Here is a 22163-nt window from a genome sequence, read left to right on the forward strand (position 1 = left end):
AAGAAACACTTAAGACTGCCGCTTACGTATCCATAGGGTTAACGCTGTTCAATGAAAGCTCCGGTCATTTAGCGACCAAGGCATCTGGGGAGCAAAGAACATATGATGGATTCTCAAATGCTTTCAGCAGTTTTTTTGTATTGTGTTCCGTGTCGAAATTAGTAGGAGTAGGAGGGTTAATAAAGTAATCAGTAAGGAACAATAACAAGGTAGGCAAAGAAATTTCTCAATTTTTTGGGAGTCGAACACATGTTCTTTGCTCCCCAGCAAATGTCTTGTTCGCTACACCAGCAGCGCTATCGTTGGACAGCGTTTACGTCATGCATACACAAGCAGCAGTCGTAACAGTTTCTAGGAAAGTACGCATTTGTAACAGTTGTATATGATGATGAAAAACGCTCAGTTTTTGAGTACCTATCGATCCCCTCATTTTTGAGACGATTGTGCGTATTGAGCTTTAGGGATGGTTTTCTAAATAACGGATGTGTGCTGCCCCAAAATATCTTAGTCTTTCATTTTAGGTCATATCCAAGCGATCTGCCAAATATGAGCAGAATCGGTTGGCCATGTCTGAAGCTTTCCCCTTGTGAGTCATTTTTTTTTTTTTTCAGAAATGGAGAAACAGCGCATGTACCTGACAGCCTTGATCCATGGTTTTTGGAAATTATGTCAGAAAAATGAGAATTGGGTTTCATATGATCGCTATTTTCGTAATCGATGCTGGTCGCCATTCTGAGATATCTCTTAAAATTTGAGTTCAGAATATATTCTCAAGTACTACAACAAATGGACATCTCTTAATTTTCTCTGTTGCTCGCAGTGTTTCTTCCGTGACTGTATTACTTTCGTAATAATAAAGAACAACCGCCTTCAGCCACGAATCGTGATTTTATTAAAATGCACGATGCATTTCGAGCTCATCTTCAGATGCTTTGGCAGTCTACATCAACTTTACATTTCGTTTAATTCTGGGCTGTTTCTAGTAGTAGGTGTATGGTTCTGCAGAACGTATATGTGCAAATGAAAAAGCACATTTGCAGAAGCATTTTGACGCAGCACATTTTCGAACACAATTCAAAACAGTTGTGTGTGCTGTGTCAGAGGTTTTTGCAAATGTGCTGTTTAATGGAAAATGTACATAAAGATTCGCCCGAACCGTACACCTACTACTACCAGGGTTGCCCAGAAAGTAATGCACCGCATTTTTTTCCTCAACAATTCTTTATTGAACGTAATGAGAACTACACACACGAAAGAATGGTGTTTTATCTACACACCTTATTTTTGCAAGTAATCTGCATCCCGTTCTATGGCCTTCCTCCAGCGCGAAACAAGGGCGTGTATGCCCTGTCGGTACCAATCCTTGTCCTGGTGGCGGAGCCAGTAAATTTTGGAAATTTGTGGTAAGGTCTTGTGGGACCAAACTGCTGAGGTCATCGCTTCCTAAGCCTACACACTACTTAAACTAACTTACGCTATGGACAACACACACGCCCATGCCCGAGAGAGGACTCGAACCTCCGACGGGGGAAGCCGCACGGACTGTGGCAAAGCGCCTTTGACCGCGCGGCTACCCCGCGCGGCGCAGACCCAGTACTTCGTTGTATGAATCACCTCTTCATCGTCCTCAAAATGTCTTCCACGAATGGCATCCTTTAATGGCCCAAAAAAGTGGAAGTCCGAAGAGGCTAGGTCAGGTGTGTCAAGTGTGACAGCCGTGAATGGTCTCCCCGACCGCTGCAAATCGTGGAGCTCCGCCAGAACGCCTTCTAATGACCCCACCCTCCGCGCCCAGCGACTAATTGTACTTCCGTCGACAGCAGATGCTCCATAGACTCTGCGCAAGCTTTTGTGAGTATTCCCCAGAGTTTCTTTTCCTGCAGTGAGAAATTCAATGACGGCACGTTGCTTGTAATGTGCATCACCTACAGACGCCATATTGAAACTGCCCTGCAGCGACGCTATCTGTCGGAAGTGACGGAAACTTGGCGTGATCACACAGGAGACTTCAAAAAATAGATACGTAACGCTTCCCATTGGTAGCATTGTTTTCCGCTGATAAAAAAAAAAATGCGATGCATTACTTTCTGGGCAACCCTCGTAGAAACAGTTCAGGATGAGATGAAATGTAAAGTTGATGTACACTCATGCTCATCAATTAAGGATAATGGTGATACATGGTGAAACAATGCTCTGGTGGGCGGTTTGCGGGTTTAAATCACCTCGGCGTATGACTGTGCGCTGCATTTGACCCTCAGTCGTCGCACGGTGGCGCTGGCAGCAGTCCACATACGCAGAGGTGTGTTGATGCATATCATAGCAAGGTGCAGCGAGTAAGTGTGCAGACATTTCCAGATATTGCTAATGGTGACTGTTTGTTAAAAATGGCTCAAAGAACACATATTGATGACGTTATGAGGGGTAGAATACTAGGGCGACTGGAGGCTGGTCAAATACAGCAGGGCGTAGCACGGGCCCTCTGTGTGCCACAAAGTGTGATCTCAAGATTATGGCAACTATTCCAGCATACAGGAAACGTGTCCAGGAGCTACAATATGGGCCGTTCATACTGTACAACACCACAAGAAGACCAATATGTCACCATCAGTGCCCGCAGACGGCAGTACTGCAGGTAGCCTTGCTCGGGACCTTACCGCAGACACTGGAACAGTTGTCTCCAGATACACAGTCTACAGACGACTGTACAGACATTGTTTATTTGCCCAGAGACCTGCAAGGTGCATTCCATTGACCTCTGGTCACAGGAAAGCCTGTAAAGCCTGGTGTCAAGAACATGGTCATTTGGACAGTGGTCCCGGGTTATGTTCACGGCCGAGTCCTCGTATAATCTGAACAGTGAATCTCGCCGGGTTTTCATCTGGTGTGAACTAGAAACCAGATACCAACCCCTTAACGTCCTTTATAGGGACCTGTATCCAGGTCGTGGTTTGATGGTGTGGGGTGGGATATTGATTCGTACACATACACCTCTGCATGTTTTTGACAGAGGAATTGTAACAGGTCAGGTGTATCGGGACGTCATTTTGCACCAGTACGTCCGCCTTTTCATGGGTACAGTGGATCCCACCTTCCTCCTGATGGATGATAACGCACGGCCCCTCCAAGCTGCCATCGTGGAGGAGTACCTTGAAACAGAATATATCAGGCGAATGGAATGGCCTGCTTGTTCTCCAGACCTAAACCCCATCGAGCACGTCTGGGATGCTCACGGTCGACGTATCGCTGCACGTCTTCAAACCCCTACGAAACAGGCACTGGTGCAAGAATGGGTGGCTACACCCCAGCAGCTGCTCGACCACCTGATCCAGAGTATGCCAACCCGTTGTGCGGCCTTGTTTTAGTGTGCATGGTGATCATATCCCAGCCGGCCAGTGTCGTCAATCGGTTGTAGGCGCTTCAGTCTGGAACCGCGCGTCCGCTACGGTCGGAGGTTCGAATCCTGCCTCGGGCATGGATGTGTGTGATGTCCTTAGGTTAGTTAGGTTTAAGGAGTTCTAAGTTCTAATGGACTGATGACCTCAGATGTTAAGTCCGATAGTGCTCAGATCCATTTGAACGAGTTGATCATATCCCATATTGATGTCGGGGTACATGCGCAGGAAACAGTGGTGTTTTGTAGCACATGTGTTTCGGGACGGTTTTCTCAGCTTACCACCAATACCGTGGACTTACATATCTGTGTCATGTGTGTTACCTATGTGCCCATGCTATTAGCGGCAGTTTCGTGTAGTGACACGTTATGTGGCACTGAAAGGGTCCTGTAGCCACCTTTCATTAGTCCGGTAGCCCATTTTCACTAGCATTTCTCTTTCTTTTCCTTGTTTATCTTTTATCATAACTCATAGAGGTGTGATTGAATGAATGTGGTTGTGTGTCACGCTGCTAGACGGTGGCGTAGTCTGCTGCAGAAAGTCTGCGATAGTGATACAGATTCAGCAGCAGTTGTACAGAATAGCCAACTCTCGTAGTGGTCAAGTAGGCAAAGAGGTTTGAGCTACTTGTGAGAAATCCACCTGCGTTAGGTTGGTGGCGGAAATGGCATCCTTGGGTTTTCCGGGCCACGCGGAGCGTGGAAGAGGCTGGAGAGGAAAAAGGGAGGCAGTCTGCCGCCGGCACGGGGAGCGTCCACAGCTGTCCTCCAGTCGAAGAAGGGTGAGTTAGACTGACCGCGTGGCGCGTTGTTACTTGGCGAGAGGAGAACTGTTAGCTTTTTGTCTCGCCTTTCAGCTCTGGAAGATTGCTTTGCCTTGTCGCAGCCAGGAATGCAAAACTTTGGCAGATTTTTCTTTTAGTAAATTTCTATAGCAGACTTGGATCCACCGGAAGAGCGTCACACAAAGGTGTCGATAAGAAGTGAACACTCGCTTCTGTATGAATGTCTGTTTGCCTTCAGCTGTGCTTGTGTACGCTTTTATTTTTCTAAATATTAATAGCTGTGTCTTCTCGTAAATTTTCGTTACTTTATGTGCCTTTCGTCCGTGGGAGCCAACAACGTGGTTGAACATTAGAGTTTGTTGGGCTACCGTCATCACTAACTGTCCGATCTCATGTTTGTTTTAAAGAATGTTAACTGTTCATGATTGCGTGATGTGATATTGTTGCCATTTGGCCACAATACCTAGAAATTGCGTCTCCACAAACCACATGGGCACGCGGGTGTACTGCGAAACGTGTACCGTTTCACGAGTTATTGCGATCAGTTATCAGGCAACAGCAGTTGTATGAGTGAGTCACACCAATGTTTTTAGGTGTAGATTATAACTGTGAATGTATCGATGCTTTTCTTTAATGGTTTAGGAATTAATGTTATCAGGAATTTTGTACATGCCTCACATCCATATCTTAGGAATAAATGATTTTATCCACAATTATCTCTTGTATTCCGAGGTTACGTTTTTGCACCTAAGCCACTCACCTCATAGCTTTCCCGTTAGTACATCCAACGCGTTTCCTTACCCACAGATTCAGTAATTAGTTTCCCCTTTTATTTTAAAACAAATGCTTTAGACGAAGTCTTATTATCAGGTGTGTTGCTGGGAGCTGATCTTATGCAGTGTTCATGCATTTTCTATTTTCTTTTAAATGTTTGATTGTCGTGAACAGTGCACGGGCACTACTATTAATTACATCGTATCCCCTATGAGCGACATTAGAACGTATGCATTTTTGTGAGTTTTTGGTCTGTGATCAAATTAATTTATTTTCCGACTCGACCAAACCTTTGTTTAGTTGTATGGTTAGAGTCGGTGGCGACCCTAATCTTCTCACGTTAATTTCACAATCAATAAGCATTTCCTTTCCCACTCTTAACGTAATAACCCGTAGAAACAGGTTAGTTACAGCACCACATTCTGCAGTTATCCTTAATTTATGAGCACGAGTGTATACTGTCAAAGCATCTGAAGATGAGCCCCCAGGGGTTGAAACGCATCGTGCATTTTAATTAAAATGGACATCCTTTCTAAAATATGTGTTTGTAGAGAGAAGTGTTTTTCGGTGAGTGTCAGAGAAATTTTGCTCTGGCCCTCGTAAAGGCAAAACGTACTTACCTCGGTGCGATGAATCAGGGAGCGAGGAGGGTCGTTCCGAGAGTAGCGAGCCGGAGCGCTGCCGGTACTTACCGGCGAAGGGCGCGTCGGCGAGGAACTCCTCGACGTTGTTGTCGGTGGAGACGCTCTTGTCGGAGAGCGAGACGCTGCTGGAGAGGCTGCCCGAGGAGGCGGCCAGCGACGGGCACAGCAGCAGCTCCTCCTCCGTCTCCGTCTCCATGTCGCGCGACCGCCGCTTGTACTCCTGCGGACAGCGCCGACACGGCGCGGTAAGCGCGAGCCACGCCGGCGTCGACAGCGGCCAAGACGCCGCAGCCAGCAGCCGCATGGCTGACGGGGGGAGGGGGCGCTGCGCTGCTCAGGGGAGGGGGTGCTCTGGTCTGGCTAGGCGCGGGACACCTCCAAACGAACTGGCCGCAGCGGGAGGAGGGTCAGACAACTGATTTGCTCTCGCAGGAGACAGAATACCCTGAAAATTTGGAGGCCCAACACACATAAGAAAGCCTAAGATGATTCCAATTAAGACGTTAATGGGCGGAAATATCAAACATGCACCGAGAGTGCACTGGCTGTTAAAAACACTGTGAGGCGACTTACAAGGTGGCACAAAAACTGCAGCACTCGAGAAGGAGGAAGATACTGCAGCTTACAGTTCCGCTACAGTTCCAGAAGAGCATCCAGCAACTGGTTTTCTGTCCAGGACACACAAAAACTAACGTAACTGTTCAACACTTATACGAAGCCGGAGAAACTACTAAAAGCTTTACCGGATTTGTTCATCAACTGGCTACATGAATCTACGTTATTGGGTGAAAATATTGAATATAGGATGTGGGTGCTCTGTCTGAAGCTTTAAAGCCGGTGCGAGGGAACTTACGCGGCGGCACACAAGGGCAACACGCCAGGAGGAAAAGGATTCTGTAGCATGCAGTGGCACTCACAGAAAAGCAAGCAGCAACTGACTTCGTCTGCAGGACACACACAACTCCACGTATCTTACAATGCAACACATATACAACTGCCACAAAAATACAGACTGCAGTCTGCTTGTTCAGCAACTGGCCTCACGATTCTTCGGTCAATTCTGACGTTAATGAGCAGGAAAAAATGAAGCATACCGATGCAAACTGGAACACTTTCCTCCAAAAGCCTCCCCAGCTTCATTTACGCAGCCAGGAGATAAATGGAGGGCGACTTTTTCATCTTACCTGCAGCAACGAATGGTGTGCGAAGCTCCCTGGCTACAAGAGCACTGAATGCCTCAGCCAGGGTTCCGCACTGGATCCGCGCGTTCCGGCGACACGCAAACAGGAAATCCTCTCGCAGTGCGGTTGACAGCTTCCTCAAAGTCGCCGGTTATGCGAGGTCGGTAACATACTACTCACACCCGCAGAATACGCGGAAGGGTTACACAACGGCGAGACCTACCGCCGCAATACACCACAATTTACTGGAACGGAAACAAAGTCAGAGTCTGAAGAAACGAATAAAACCCCTTTCTTCGTGGGTTAAAAAGACTTTTGTGTATCACATTACAATGTGCAATAGCTCTGTGTGCGCTGCTGCCATCGATGCAAGAAAGGTCAGCGTATCTTGCTGGGCGGGCTTCTTGACTTTCGGAAGCCTGCAGCGGGGACAGGCGATTCCGCACCTAGCGGCTCAGTCCCAAGTGTAATAGCAGTGAGATTAAACAGAAAGTATTCCACAATTACAAGCTTCGGAAATTGGGATTATCAACAAACTGGACTGACAAGATAGTTTCTCCCCGTTGGAGTACGGACTACTGTTGTAAGGTCTGCGGCTACTTATCTGGAAAGTCTGGTAACGCTGAGGCCAGAGCACAGTTGTAAATCAGTGCTAGCCATGGCTGCAGTCTGCCGCCTCCTTGATGCTTCTTCACGGCAGACGGGGACAACACTGACGGGCACGGGAGGCAGCAGGAGTTGGGACGACGGCTGGCATTTTTAAAATACCGCACGTGTCCCTTCGAAAGGCCATGCGCTGCCCGTCTGGCATTTAAGACCTCTGCCGAAGTTGCGACGGCCTTTCTGCAGGGGGCAAGTATCGGCACCGCTGCGGCCTTCGTGGCCTCGGGATAAAAGTAAAGCCGGCCGCGGTGGCCGAGAGGTTGTAGGCACTTCAGTCCGGAACCGCGCGACTGCTACGGTCGCAGGTTCGAATCCTGCCTCGGGCATGTATGTGTGTGATGTCCTTACGTTAGTTAGGTTTAAGTAGTTCTAAGTTCTAAGGGACTGATGACCTCAGATGTTAAGTCCCATAGTGCTTAGAGCCATTTGAACCATTTGATAAAAGTACCGCCCGGCAAAACTAGTGTTTACGTCTCCCGCCACGAGGTTTAAACTTGTCGTTACTGTGTGTGTGGCCAGGCGATGTGGCCGAGCGGTTCTAGGCGCTTCAGTCTGGAACCGCGCGACCGCTACGGTCGCAGGTTCGAATCCTGCCTCGGGCAGGATGTGTGTGATGTCCTTAGGTTAGTTGGGTTTAAGTAGTCCTAAGTTCTAGGGGACTGATGACCTCCGATGTTGAGTCCCATAGTGCTCAGAGCCATTTGAACCATTTTTTGAACTGTATGTGTGTACAATACAGATCAATAGAACTGCTCAATAAGGTTTTTGTTACAAAACAGGCGCTGAATTAAAATGAAGCCAGTTTTTGCCTATCTGGTTCAATTCTATTTGACACGATATCCTCTACCTATCGAAAGTCTTGAAAACACCGCTTATTGGCTAATCCTCCGTGGTTTAACATAAATATGCCTCAGATGTCTTTGTTGAAAAATCATCGAAATATGTACAAATAATTATCATCAGTTCAGAAATCTAACTACAGGAAATAAAAGTGTTTGGCAGCACTGCCAATGAGTCATGCTTCTCATGTTCTGTTTGTTTTCACTTGCATCTCAGGACCGAGAGTTTTCATAACTGTTAAAACTGACTGCTTGCTGTTTTTAAGTGCGTGTGTGTGTTCAAATGTGTGTGAAATCTTATGGGACTTAACTGCCAAGGTCATCAGTCCCTAAGCTTACAGACTAAGTAACCTAAATTATCCTAAGGACAAACACACACACCCATGCTCGAGGGAGAACTCGAACTTCCGCCGGGACCAGCCGCACACTCCATGACTGCAGCGCCGTATACCGCTCGGCTAACCCCGCGCATTAAGTGCGTGAAGATTTGTAGTACGTGCTTTGTGTCAATTTAGTAGAGGAAATGCCTCCTATAAGTGAAAATAATGCAGCTTCTTTTTGTTATATCTGTGGAGGGTTAACTGTGGAATCGCAAAATTGAGGATTGAATCCTCTTGTAAACAAATGCTACGAACTTTATTTCCGATGTAACGGTGATGATCAGTACGAGATGGCATGCCATCCTGGGCTCACATTTTAGCAAGATAATGTCCGCCTGCACACGACGAGAGTTTCTACTGTTTGCCTTCGTGCTTGCCAAACCATGTCTTGGCTAGCAACGTCGCCGGATCTCTCCCCAATTGGGAACGTTTGGAGCATTATGAGCAGGACCCTACAACCAGCTCAGGAATTTGACGATCTAACGCGCCAGTTTGACAGAATTTTGCACGACATCTGTCAGGAGGACATGCAATAATTCTTATCAATCAGTGCCAGGCCGAATACCCGCTTGCATAAGGGCCAGAGGCGGACCAACGCGTTATTGACTTGCTCAATTTGTGAAGCTCTTTGTCTTGAATAAATTACCCAATTTTCTTAAACTGTTATCATTTGTTTGCCTGTATATGTACATCACTGCATCACATCTACCGATTTGGGCCCCATTCGGATAATTCCTTCGTGGCGCGGGCCGGCCGGAGTGGCCGTTCGGTTCTAGGCGCAACAGTCTGGTGCCGAGCGACCGCTACGGTCGCAGGTTCCAATCCTACCGCGGGCATGGATGTGTGTGGTGTCTTTAGGTTAGTTAGGTTTAATTAGTTCTAAGTTCTAGGCGACTGATGACCTCAGAAGTTAAGTCGCATAGTGCTCCGAGCCATTTGAACCATTTGTGACGCGGCGCTTTTTTTCTTTTTTCCCGGAAATCCAAATGTTCCGAAGTAATAAAAGTAGTGCGTCTGTGTAGCTCGCTCAAAGTTAGTCGAGTCGAAGCTTATGGGTATACTGTGGTACTGTTGTGAATTTGTGGGCAACGTGTGAGACTGTAGCTCGATTTCACGATTAGGTGAGTTCCTAAGGGACACTAAATACACGTGGACGGAATGCTGTGTGGTAAACAGACGTCGGTGTTTAATTCTGCGACTCAGGTTTCCAGGTTTAATTTTGTCCTCACTGGAACTGAACAAGTAATCACAGAAGCATGTGACTGAGCAAATGCAGCTGGACCATCCACTTCAAATAGAAAGCTAAGAGCGGCCTAAGTTAACGTATTTAGCTTGCGTGATATATTGGTCCACCGACTGAAGCGACTGTGTAGTCTAACCTGTTAAATATCAGAGTGTAAATGGCGGTGGCACTTAGAGTTTATTTTTATTTATTTTATTAATATTCAGTCCGATAACTAGGGAGATGCCAGCCCTTGTAACACACAGACGTACAACTGTTTTGTGGAAAAGAAATAAAATATTGTTGTTTCAAGCACAACAAAGCGCATCCCGACTTATTAATAAATTGAAACCCACCTAATGTTCGTTGATGCAAGGAAAGGAAGATAAGTGATTAATGAAAGTAATAATCTTAATAAAAAGTATTACAAAAATAAATTAAAGAGGTCTGCCGAAACAGTCAGAAGCTTTAAAGCATGTGGAATAAACAAAGATGTCAAGAAGTGATTGTCATTTACGAACAAAAATAATTTACAAGTAAGAGTCCGAAAAGTAACACGAAATAATTCTGGAGGAAAGGTAAGGATTAATTTGAGTATTATGAAAAGCGAATAAGATTTTGAACAGTTAAGGTTATGAAACATTATGTAGTGTAAAGAAAGAGATTATCAACAATCAGTCTGGCAAGGTTATTTTCATCACTGATTTTAGAGAAAAGATCTGTAGTCTTCAGACGAGAATATTTAAACTTGAACTGCAGTGTGACATTGAAATAAAAATATCGGGCTTGCTTATTTGAAGAGCATTTCTTTAACGGTACAGTATTTTGTGACTTTTTAATCCACGTATCGATAATTTCTGTGAAGTCAGTCGACAACGAGGTTTAAAAGTACGCGACTGACCGCCACTTAAGCTTGACTTATACTGAATTACGAACGGAAAGAATTATATGTAGCTCTAAGACGGGCTTTATATGGGATATTAATATTATTAACACAACATATTATCATGAATCTGACGACGGGAAGCTACATAAAGAAATTACGTTTTGTCAAATTGTTGTTTGATTTATTTGGAATATATAATTATACGAGCGGTATTCCGCATAGTGTTTTGGTCATTGGTAACAAGACTAGCTAGGGCACATTAAGTTTTCACTTGTATCTACTGTTGTTGAATACTTACGAAATCATTAGACGAACTCTGTATGGCTGAAGCGCTGTAAGCGCGTAATTAATATTGAAAATGAAGCATAGAAAAGGCTAAAGTCAAAGTAACCACGGTCACTGAAATATTTGGACTGCAGGAACGATAAGAAGATTCTGTGATGTTGTAATAGTAAATCAATACGTACAGGGTTAGCTTTTCGCTCTTACGAAAGTAGTACGAGCGCGCCCTACAACTGAAGTTTGCGCGGCTGATACTCAAGTGCACCATTGTGAGATTGCAGCTACCTCAGTTAACACAGTCTTGGAATCGAATAATTTTATCTCAACACGAAGGCTTTTAGAGCTTATTCACTGTGATTAACATTGGTTTACGTGCTTGGATGAAACGGAGTGATGTGAGTAATCCGAGGACTCCAAATTACGGAATTAATATCTAACGAACATATCTTGGGCTTATTGAGTGATACTGAAAGAATGGGATGGCTATTTTTCACAGTTGTCTGCAACAACATTTTAGGCCACCACAGGCAGCGAGCATTGACGATATTTTACAAGAACTGCTGAGAGCATACAGACTGTGAGATGTAGCATACAGCCTGTGACTTAAGTTACGTTTCTTCATTGGACATTTAGATTTCTTCCCGAATAAGGTTGGCGCCGTTAGTAACGAACATGTACATTTCTCAAATGATAAAGCGTTATCAGGGCAAATGGAATACAGAAATGTTGTCCGACCGTTGCTAGTCCTTACGAGACGACGTGCCCGAGGCAAAGTACTGCGGAATATCGCGTAGGAAACAATTTCAAGTTCGATTCATTAATTTTCTTTGCTTTTATGTTGCTCATTTCTTTGATTCGTTTTTGTACTTTTTATTTATTTTTTACATTTAGAAGCCTTATTGCGAGAGCATGTGATGATGTCTGTGTGTATAACACAAAGGCTGCTGTAAGTATTCGCAGAAATTATTATTACATGAAAACTGAGGACACAAAGGTTCCCTAATTAGATCTGGATTCGGATGCAAATCATCTTACAGACACAGTGTATATTTTTCTTGCAACTGAAGAAAAAGATTTTTTTGTTGACAAGTGGCAACTGGACGACATAAATGAACTCGCCGAACGAATTATTTGTCGCACCCTCAAAAGAGCACATTGGTTACATTGGAGTGGTGTAGGTCAGGTCATATGGCTCTCAACCATTGACTTGGCATGGCAATGAAGTGGCGTACACTGATCAGCCATAACATTATGACCACCGACCTACTATCGATATAAACCTGTCCTGGCGATAGCAGCGTCACCTGGCGAGGAATGACTGCTAGTCAGACACACGCACGGTGCATATAGTGACAGTGAGCGTGCTGTCCATGTGTAGATTGGACATGGGGCGCGATCTGAGTTTCACCGAGGTCAGATTGTGATAGCTTGGAGGCTCGGCACGAGCAGTTCGGAAACTGCACGATTTGTCGTGTGTTCGAGGATTGCTATGATGAGTATCTTCAACACGTGGGGAAGCCAAGGTGAAAGCACGTCCAAATGTCGTGGGTTCAAGTCGGACGCCGTAGGCTGGGCAGACTTGTAAAATAGGACAGGCGGCGAACTGTTAAGAAACTATAATGCTGGGCAGAGTACAAGTGTGACTGAACACACAGTGCATGAAACACTCCTAACGACAGGTCTCCGCAGCCTACGTTCTATGCATGTACCAACGTTAACACCACGACATCGGCAACTACTACTGAAATGGGCACGTGACCATCGGCACTGGACGTTAGCGCAGTGGCGGAGCGCTGCACGGGCTAATAAATCCCAATACCTTACTCATCATGCCGATGAGATGGTGTGAATCCGTCATCTTCCAGGGGAACAACTCCTTGACACCTGTGCTGAGACAAGCTGGCGGCTGCTCCCTTATGGTTCAAATGGCTCTGAGCATTATGGGACTTAACATCTGAGGTCATCAGTCCCCTAGAACTTAGAACTACTTAAACCTAACTAACCTAAGGACATCACACACATCCATGCCCCAGGCAGGATTCGAACCTGCGACCGTAGCGGTCATGCGGTTCCAGACTGAAGCGACTAGAACCGCACGGCCACACCGGCCGGATGCTCCGTTATGTTCTGGGAAATATTCATGTGGGCATCCATGGCTCTAGTGGAGCTCGTGCAAGGCGCCGTGATGGGCAAGGAGTGTCGTACGGTGGTTGCACAACAATGACGATCATGTTTCCCGACGGCAGTGGCATTTTTCAACAAGATAACGCGCCTTGCCACAAGGCCAGGAGTGAGATGGAGTGTTTCGAGGAACACAGCGGCGAGTTCCAGTTGATGTCCTGGCTCCCCAACTCACTGGATCTAAACCTGATCGAACACGTCTGAGATGTGACTGAACTTAGTGTGAGAGGTCAACGCACCTCTTTCCGAAATTTGCGGAAATTAGGTGACTTGTGTGTGCAGATGTGTTGCCAACTCCCTCAAGCGGCTGGCCGAAGTGGCCGAGCGGTTCTAGGCGCTACAGTCGGGAACTGCGCAACCGCTACGGTCGCAGGTTCGAATCCTACCTCGGGCATGGATGTGTGTGATGTCCTTAGGTTAATTAGGTTTAAGTAGTTCTAAGTTCTAGGGGACTGATGACCATGCAGTTAAGTTCCATAGTGCTCAGAGCGATTTGAACCAACCCTCCAGCGATCTACCAAGGCCTGTTGCTTCCACGCCACGACGCGTCGCCGCTGTTATTCGTTGCCAAAGGTAGACGTACCGCCTATTAGTAGATGGTCATAATGTTCTGGCTCGTAAATGTATATATGCTAGTTGGTTACACGGAATCAGCGTCGTAAGTTGGTTCAGTGTGGATACGTGATACAATGGCAGAAAAGTAACCATCGCGTTTGCACCCCATGCTCATGTCCACACCGTCAGTGAAGTTGTCCAATATGTCGTTGTATTAACGCGGACCTCCAAATGTTTCTACGAGGAATGGCATATCACTCGCTGCAATACGAAGGCGGGTGGTGGTCCGATGCGTAGTAGGAGGAGCAGTCTGCCATGCAACACGGTGTTAATCCCACCTACGCAGACTCCTTGGTACGCCCCTCCGCTGATTCGCATTCCCACCTAGCGCCACATATCTGCAGTCGCTATCCATGTCCTCCATGCTCACTACTCTGAGATCCCCACAGCAGGTCGGACGTAATTGTGCACTGGAGGTGGTGGAGTCATTGCTCATCGAAGCGAATCAATTATATGAATACATTGTGTTTGTTCTATCGGGCATGCATGTATATAAATTTTCTCGTTCCCTCAGCAGAGGCGTATGCATTGCACATGTGAACTGAAACCGTCGTAGAACGGAAACGGTACGTTTCCGGCTATGGGTTCCTATTCAAAATATTACGAGTATGTACTCACTCCCATCTACAAGTCCTAACAATTGGTAACGGGAATTTCCGAATACCCTGTATGCTAGCTGGTTATTTGGAATCAGCACCATAAGAGAGGTCGACGCAGAGACATGACAGAATGGCAGTTAGGAAACATCCCCACAGTCTTGTACCTTGCAAAACGGCACTGATCACAGCGGCACATGACACTTTACGTCTTCAGTGGATCGAACAACACAGGAACTACACAACGGCTGACTGGAGGGGTGCGATGTGCTGTGACGAGTCGCGGTTTCTCATCTCTTCAAATGGTGGAAGGCGTCGAGTCCAGTAACTCTGATGGAATGTCGTCTACTACCGGGACCTCGTTCCGACTTAGGTCTTTCAGTGTGCTGTCAAATTCTTCTCGCAGCATGAAATCCCTCATTTCCTCTCCACCTACGTTCTCTTCCATTTCTATAATATTGCCTGCTAGTCCATATCCCTTGTATAGACCCTCGATATACTCCCTCCCCCTATCACCTTCCCCTTATTTGCTGAAGACTGGTTTTCCATCTGATTCTTGGTATTCGTACACCTGCTTCTCTTTTTTCTAAAGGTCTCTTTAATTTGCCTGTAGGCAATATCTGTGTTTCCCCTAGTGATACATGCTTCTAAATCCTTACTTTTGTCGTCTAGCCGTTCCTGTTTAGCCGTTTTGCACTTCCTGTCAATCTCATTTTTTGACGTTTGTACTCCCTTTCGTCTACTTCAGTTTTATGTTTTCACGTTTTCCCAATTAAATTCAATATCTCCTGTGTTATCCAAGGATTTCTACTAGGTGTTGTTACGTATTTGATCCTCTGCTGCCTTCGTGTTTCATCTCTCGAAGCTAACCATTCATCTTCTACTGTAATCCTTTCCCTTGCACGAGTCAGTCGTTGCCCAACGCTCTGTATCTTTCTACTTATCCATGTCCCATCTCCTTAATTTCTAACCATTTTGCAATTCCTTTACTTTTAATCTGCAGTTCTTAAACAAGAAATTGCGGTCAGAGTCCACATCTGCCCCGGGAAACAACTTAAAATCGGGTTCTGAAATCTCTATTTCACAATTATATAATCAGTCTGAAACCTTACGGTATCTCGATGTCTCTTCCAAGTATACAACCTTCTCTCAAATTCTTAAACCAAGTGTCAGAGAAGATTAAATTGTGCTCTGCACAAAATTTTACTGGGTAGCTTCCTCTTTCATTCCTTTCCCCCAGCCCATATTCCCCTACAGTTTTTCCTTCTCTTCCTTTTCCGTGTCTACATTGGCTAGGCAGATATGTAAAAATTGGCGCACGTTAACGAAATGACAGGGGTCTTTATTGAAACTAAGAAAGTACACAAAATGAGCAAAGGATAGCGCTTCGTATGATAAAAAAGCAGTAATTAGCATAACAATTGATGTTTAACAAAGAGGGTGTTTTTACAACAGATGCTCAACATATCGGCAGTCATTCATCAACAATACCTATAATCGAGGGGCAATAATGTGAACATCTATTACTACGTACGGTGAGTAGTTGCCATCCGATTTAGTCTCTTAGCATTCGTAATGAGGACGGACGCACGCGGTAGACTTACTACTTTAGATAACCCCACAACAAATAATCGCACGGACTGACGTCTGGGGACCTGGGTTGCCAAGCATAACGTCAGTGGCGGCTCAGCACGCGATCCTCGCCAAACGACTTGCGCAAGACATCTTTCACACGTGAAGCAATATGGAGTAGAGCACCATCTTGCGTAAAAGGTGTACTTTCCAGCAGATGTTTATGAGCCAGGCTAGGGATGATGCGATATCTGTAACGTATCGGCGTCCAGCTCTCTCATACATCGTGAATAACGCGTTGCTATCCAACGCCATCTGTTGGCCGCTTTTTGCACTCGTTTTTGAGTTAAATAAAACCCCTTGTCGTTTCAGGTATGTGTGTCAAGAGTTACCCCTCTACCTACATTATTTCGAGAATCAGTGCATTTTCAAATGGTAACGGACTTTCAGGTCATCCTGTATATACTCGTATACGTCCGAGGAATCACGAATTGATTGTGTGACATGTCCGATAGAACAAAATGGTTCAACGCACCTCTTTCCGAAATTTACGGATATTAGGTGACTTGTGTGTGCAAAAAATGGTTCAAATGTCTCTAAGCACTATGGGACTTAACATCTGTGGTCATCAGTCCCCTAGACTTAGAACTACTTAAACTTAACTAACCTAAGGACATCAAAAAATGGTTCAAATGGCTCAGAGCACTATGGGACTCAACTGCTGAGGTCATTAGTCCCCTAGAACTTAGAACTAGTTAAACCTAACTAACCTAAGGACATCACACACATCCATGCCCGAGGCAGGATTCGAACCTGCGACCGTAGCGGTCTCGCGGTTCCAGACTGCAGCGCCAGAACCGCGCGGCCACTTCGGCCGGCCTAAGGACATCACACACATCCATGCCCAAGGCAGGGTCGAACCTGCGACCGCAGCAGCAGCGCGGTTCCGGACTGAAGCGCCTAGAACCGCTCGTCCACATGGCCAGGCCGAAAGAACAGACACCATACATATAATAGTGAAATCACATACTTTGTGTGTGTGTGTGTGTGTGTGTGTGTGTGTGTGTGTGTGTGCGTGTACTGATAATACCGGCATGCAGAATAGGCTATCGCAGCCCGGCACGTTAGTCCAGCAACGCCAAGCATAGCTCAACAATTAAAAATTTCACTGGTGTATTTGTCTGATATTACGCCTCAGACACCACCACTATTCCAGCATTTATTTACAGTGCAATAAATATGAATCCAGGCTTCCCCTAAGCAAACGACTTATTGCTTTAATTCTGATGCTTAATTTTTAAGTCAATTAGTAATGTAGTACGTCTGTTTTTAAAAAATTTCATATCGTTCTCAACTGACTCGTTTATTCTGGCACCTGTTTAAAGCAAATCCCATAGGCAGAAAAAATTTTCTCAGTGTTTCTTTTATAACCTTGAAGTCCAGATCTCTCCGACAAAAGCTATACAGGTTTAGTCAAATTTATATTTCCTTGTATTGTTCGTAATTCCATAAAAATCGTCGATTATTTACACATTTAACATTACCATTTAGGGATACTATAGCGTGCACTTTGCTTCTCCTTTTTTGGGTTAATAATTAAACGTCACTATACTCAGCATCGCACCCCCAAAGTTGTCATTTGCACACATCGACTTACATAACTTCAACATGCTGCACGTTCCGTTACTTTTTTCGCCTACAAAATCACTCCTTACTTCTTTTCATCGTCCAGAAATAAAACGGCGTTAACAGCAAGTACCAGCAGCTGCGCGCAAAGGAATTTTCCCCGATCAATGTCCGCGTATACACTGCAAGGTAGCAACACGCGTGACTTTGTACAGGCTCTGTTTAGTCATGCAACCCAAGTTAGCTCCCGCTACGTGCGGGGCTAAGGTCCGCTTTGCCGCGTGAATGAGTGCTACGTTCACGGACCGAACAGGCCCTGCTGAAGACTTCACCTACCTCGCAAGTACAAGGGTATTCATAAAGGTTTAATCACCACATCATAAATTAAAATTACGTAGTTAATTTTGTGTTTGTTTCCAACTACATGTCTATAGTCCTGGTAAATGCTAAAATCTCCGCGCTAGAGTACTGTAGCACGCCGCTAGAGCCGCCAAAGCAAGATGATGAAGTCCACTGATGGAGTGGAGCTTAGTGCGGTACGTCATTTTCTGCGTCTGAATGAGAGCAACGATGCAGCATTTCTTGTTGAGTTGGTGGAAATGTATGTCAACAGGGCAGCATGATACGACACAATGGTTGGGTGGCGCCGACGCTTCCATGTGGTCAGACCAGTCTGAAAGATCAAGAACGAAATGGTAGACCACATCTCTGCGAAGAATCGAGGATCACAAAAGAAGCGGGGGCCGTGGTCTTGGAAACCGGTCCATCACAATCTAAACGATAATTTAAAAAATTAAAAATCAGTTATGGACCAGTTTTCAGCATCTTGGATGACTGTTCACACCCATTCAAAAATTCATCTGAAGTGAGGTACGAGGGGACGTCAAAAAATAACTTACGCATGTCATCCCACGCTAAGAACACTGTACAACAAGAGTGGCCCATTTTCAGAAGAGATTACATGTTCTGGGCTTCCTGCAAACATACTTCTGCTACATTGTGTCATATGATGCTGTATCATAGTGTATGGGGGTAAATGGTGCGGCAACAGATATGTACTCCAAAGCTGGAGTACGTGTGACATTATGAGTCTTGTGCGAGAAACTCCTAAATTCCACAGAAATCCACCGTGAAATTTGGGCTGTATGTGGACCTACTGCAGTGTAGCGTCCAGCCGTGCCAGTAACTTGAGCCACACCACACAGACGTCGTTGGTGTTGATCAGGAAGGAAAATCATCGACATCGACCACAGACGACATTGTCCAGGAAAAGGAGTAATGATTCGCAGCAATCACAGATTTTGCGACGGTGAGGAAATTCACACATACGTTCTTCAATGGTTTCATGACCAAGGAGCGGATTTCTATTGTCGAGGAATTGAACGATTTATGGAAAGTTCAGACCTCTGTTTATAGATAAAAATACAGAACTACTATAAATGATTCATTCAAAGTTCAGTGTTTTGCAAAGTATTGCATGTACGACATTGATTTATACTTGAGAAGAACCGTAAACTCACAGCTCATACACTGAGCACATCGGTTGGCGTTGGGAATGTAGTGCCTTGACAAAATGGCGGCAAAGCAAGAAAAGAGTTTTTGTTTGTTGAAATATGCGAGGTTCCTGTCTGTTATAACAGTGCAGCGCGCATCAGGATGAATTATGGGAAAGAACCATCGCATAAAAAGAGCGTTGTGCCTTGGTACCGACAATTTAGGGACACTGGTTGTGTCTGCAAACAGTTAAGTGCCGATGGACCGAAGTGTCAGGAACTTCTTTTGTGAGAAAACTGTGACGAGTACCTTGATATGTTGCAGTTGTGGTTGTTTCTAGAAATGACTGCTGATTCCGAGAACTTCATCTTCCAATAATACGGAGCACCCCTTCATTGTGGCATCGACGTTCGCCGGTACCTAAATGCCGAACTTCTGCCCCACTGGATTGGGCGTGGTGGTGAAGATGAAGTGGCTCTGTTCCCCCAAGTAACTTGACCTAACGCTTTGTGACTTTTTCTTTTGAGGGCATATAAAGGATCGTGTTTAGGTACACCCACTGCCAAAGACACTGGAACAGCTCAGAGAACGCATCAATACTGTAATGTCTATGTGACTGGGTGTTGCAACGTAAGATATGGAACAAACTGAACTGCCGCTTGGACCAGTGTCGTGTAAACAGAGGGGCACTCATAGGACATGTGTAGAGTGCAAAAGCCGGCCGCGGTGGTCTCGCGGTTCTAGGCGCGCAGTCCGGAACCGTGCGACTGCTACGGTCGCAGGTTCGAATCCTGCCTCGGGCATGGATGTGTGTGATGTCCTTAGGTTAGTTAGGTTTAAGTAGTTCTAAGTTCTAGGGGACTGATGACCACAGCAGTTGAGTCCCATAGTGCTCAGAGCCATTTTGTAGAGTGCAAAAGACAGACTTGGTGAGTTCTCGGTTCTATTCATATATAACAATCATATTTGTACATGTTATACTTCGAAAAACATACATTTCTGAAAACTAATGAATTATTTATAGCAGCTCTATTTTGAAAATGGTGTCATGTACTTGCCACGCTTTCAAGTGTAGTGCAACATTCAATAAAAGTTACTTGACCTGCCATAATAATATTTAACATGCTTTTTGAAGTCCCCTCGGCGTAGCAGTAACTTTGTACCAGTATGTGGCCGATCCAGATGACTTCGATAGCCGCCTGATCACCATGGGCTAGTGCCGGGTGTGTCATTATGACGCAGAGACAAACGAGCGAGGTAAGCAGTGGAAACGTGTGGCTCCACCGTCGCCGAAAAATGTGAAGACACAGTTATCATGTAGAAAGGTGACACTCAGCGTTTCTTGGGACTGCTATGATGTGCTGCTCACATATTACGTTCCTAAGGAGAAAACTATCGCACGAGCATACTATCGAACTCTCCCTTAACAAGGTTACGATTGTCTGCAACAGCCGGCCGAAGTGGCCGAGCGGTTAAAGGCGCTGCAGTCTGGAACCGCAAGACCGCTACGGTCGCAGGTTCGAATCCTGCCTCGGGCATGGATGTTTGTGATGTCCTTAGGTTAGTTAGGTTTAACTAGTTCTAAGTTCTAGGGGACTAATGACCTCAGCAGTTGAGTCCCATAGTGCTCAGAGCCATTTGAACCAACCCTGACTTCCTCGTCTTTCTTCGCATTAAGAAACTATTTATGGCACACATTTCCAGAATGACGAAGAGGTGATTTTCCAATCGAAACGTTTACCGACCAGTCAAAATAGACTTCTATTGGGATGGTGCATAAGTTCGTAGCGTTTTTCCGTAAGTTTAATAAACGTAACAGATTCACACAACACAGACTTTAGCCGTCAATAACATACTCTCTTTCTCTGTTTTGAACAGTCTGCCAAAGCTGGCGTACCTTTTTGATCCAGAGTTCGTGGAGTAGCATCGATTCACGCAGTCTTCCTGGTCGTTGTTCTTAGACCGCGTCTGCAAAACATTTCATTTGTTGATAATAAATGTCATCAGTGATGGTTACACCTCGGGGAAGCGATTCGTAGTACACCACACCTTCGGTGTTCCACCGGATGCATAACATTATCTTTTGTGGATCGGCACAGGTCTTTGTACGGAGAGATGCTGCTTTTTTGGGCTCAGCCATTCCTTTCTTTTCCTTATGTTAGCAAACAGATGCCACTTCTCTTCACCACTAACGATACAGGACAGCAGTGACCGATATTGTTCACGGGCCAATTGATGACGAAGAAGCAGAGATGTACATATGGCCACCGGTTGATTTTTGTGTTTTCGGATTAGAGCATGCGGTACCCATGCACCCGATTATTTTAATCTTCCTCAGTTGCATGCAAATGGCGCACGATGGTGGAATGATCGAAGTTCACCACGTTTGCTAGTTCTCGTGTACATTGGCGTAAATCATTGTGGATTAATGCGTTTAAACGACCTTCATCAAATTCCGAAGGTCTTCCTGAGCGTGGAGAGTCACTAATGTCAAAACGAGCACCCTTAAAAAGAAAAAAACCATGTTTCTGGCTGCCTTCACTGCTCTCACCACTCTACTGAACCCAAACAGAAGAATATGTCGGAAATGTTCCGAATTCTCTACTAAGCAGCCCATTTTATAGCGTCTTCAAATGAAAAAATTAGGCGGTATTTAAGCAACAGTGAACTACAAATACAAACGAAAATCGATAAATACCCCCCCCCCCACACACACACAGGAACCGGAATACCAACCTACAAACAAAAATGCTACGAAATTACGCAGCAGTCTAATACAATCAATGTCTCCATCAAGTCATCCCTCGTTGGTTAAAACATGTCACACTCAGTGTTGTTTTTCTGGGGGAACGCTGGGGGACGCGTACCCCTAAACTTTTTCGTCGTCAAAGTATTTTTTTTTTCGGTGTTGAGAAGAGTGCCAAAGATTTATTTCACGGACGTAATTTTTTTATTTCAGTTTTTCGTGTTGGTAATTGCAATACGAACGATATCAGTGCAGTTTTAGGTGGGAAATGCGATGTCATTGACTG

The 22163-nt window shown here is 45.3% G+C and overlaps 1 protein-coding gene across 1 annotated transcript in view; it reads right to left on the bottom strand.

Annotated features, from left to right (window-relative positions):
* Positions 1-979: 979 nt before the first annotated feature.
* LOC126199566 (ankyrin repeat and SAM domain-containing protein 1A-like) overlaps positions 980-22163 on the bottom strand; it is a 576756-nt gene continuing 555572 nt past the window's right edge. Inside the window, exons 11-12 of the mRNA XM_049936488.1 lie at positions 5571-5814; positions 980-999 (exon numbers count right to left, since the gene is read on the bottom strand). Coding sequence (XP_049792445.1) covers positions 980-999; positions 5571-5814 — 264 coding nt within the window. The remainder of the gene's footprint in view (positions 1000-5570; positions 5815-22163) is intronic.

The sequence above is a fragment of the Schistocerca nitens genome, chromosome 8 (assembly GCF_023898315.1).
Source record: "Schistocerca nitens isolate TAMUIC-IGC-003100 chromosome 8, iqSchNite1.1, whole genome shotgun sequence".
Lineage (NCBI taxonomy): Eukaryota > Metazoa > Arthropoda > Insecta > Orthoptera > Acrididae > Schistocerca > Schistocerca nitens.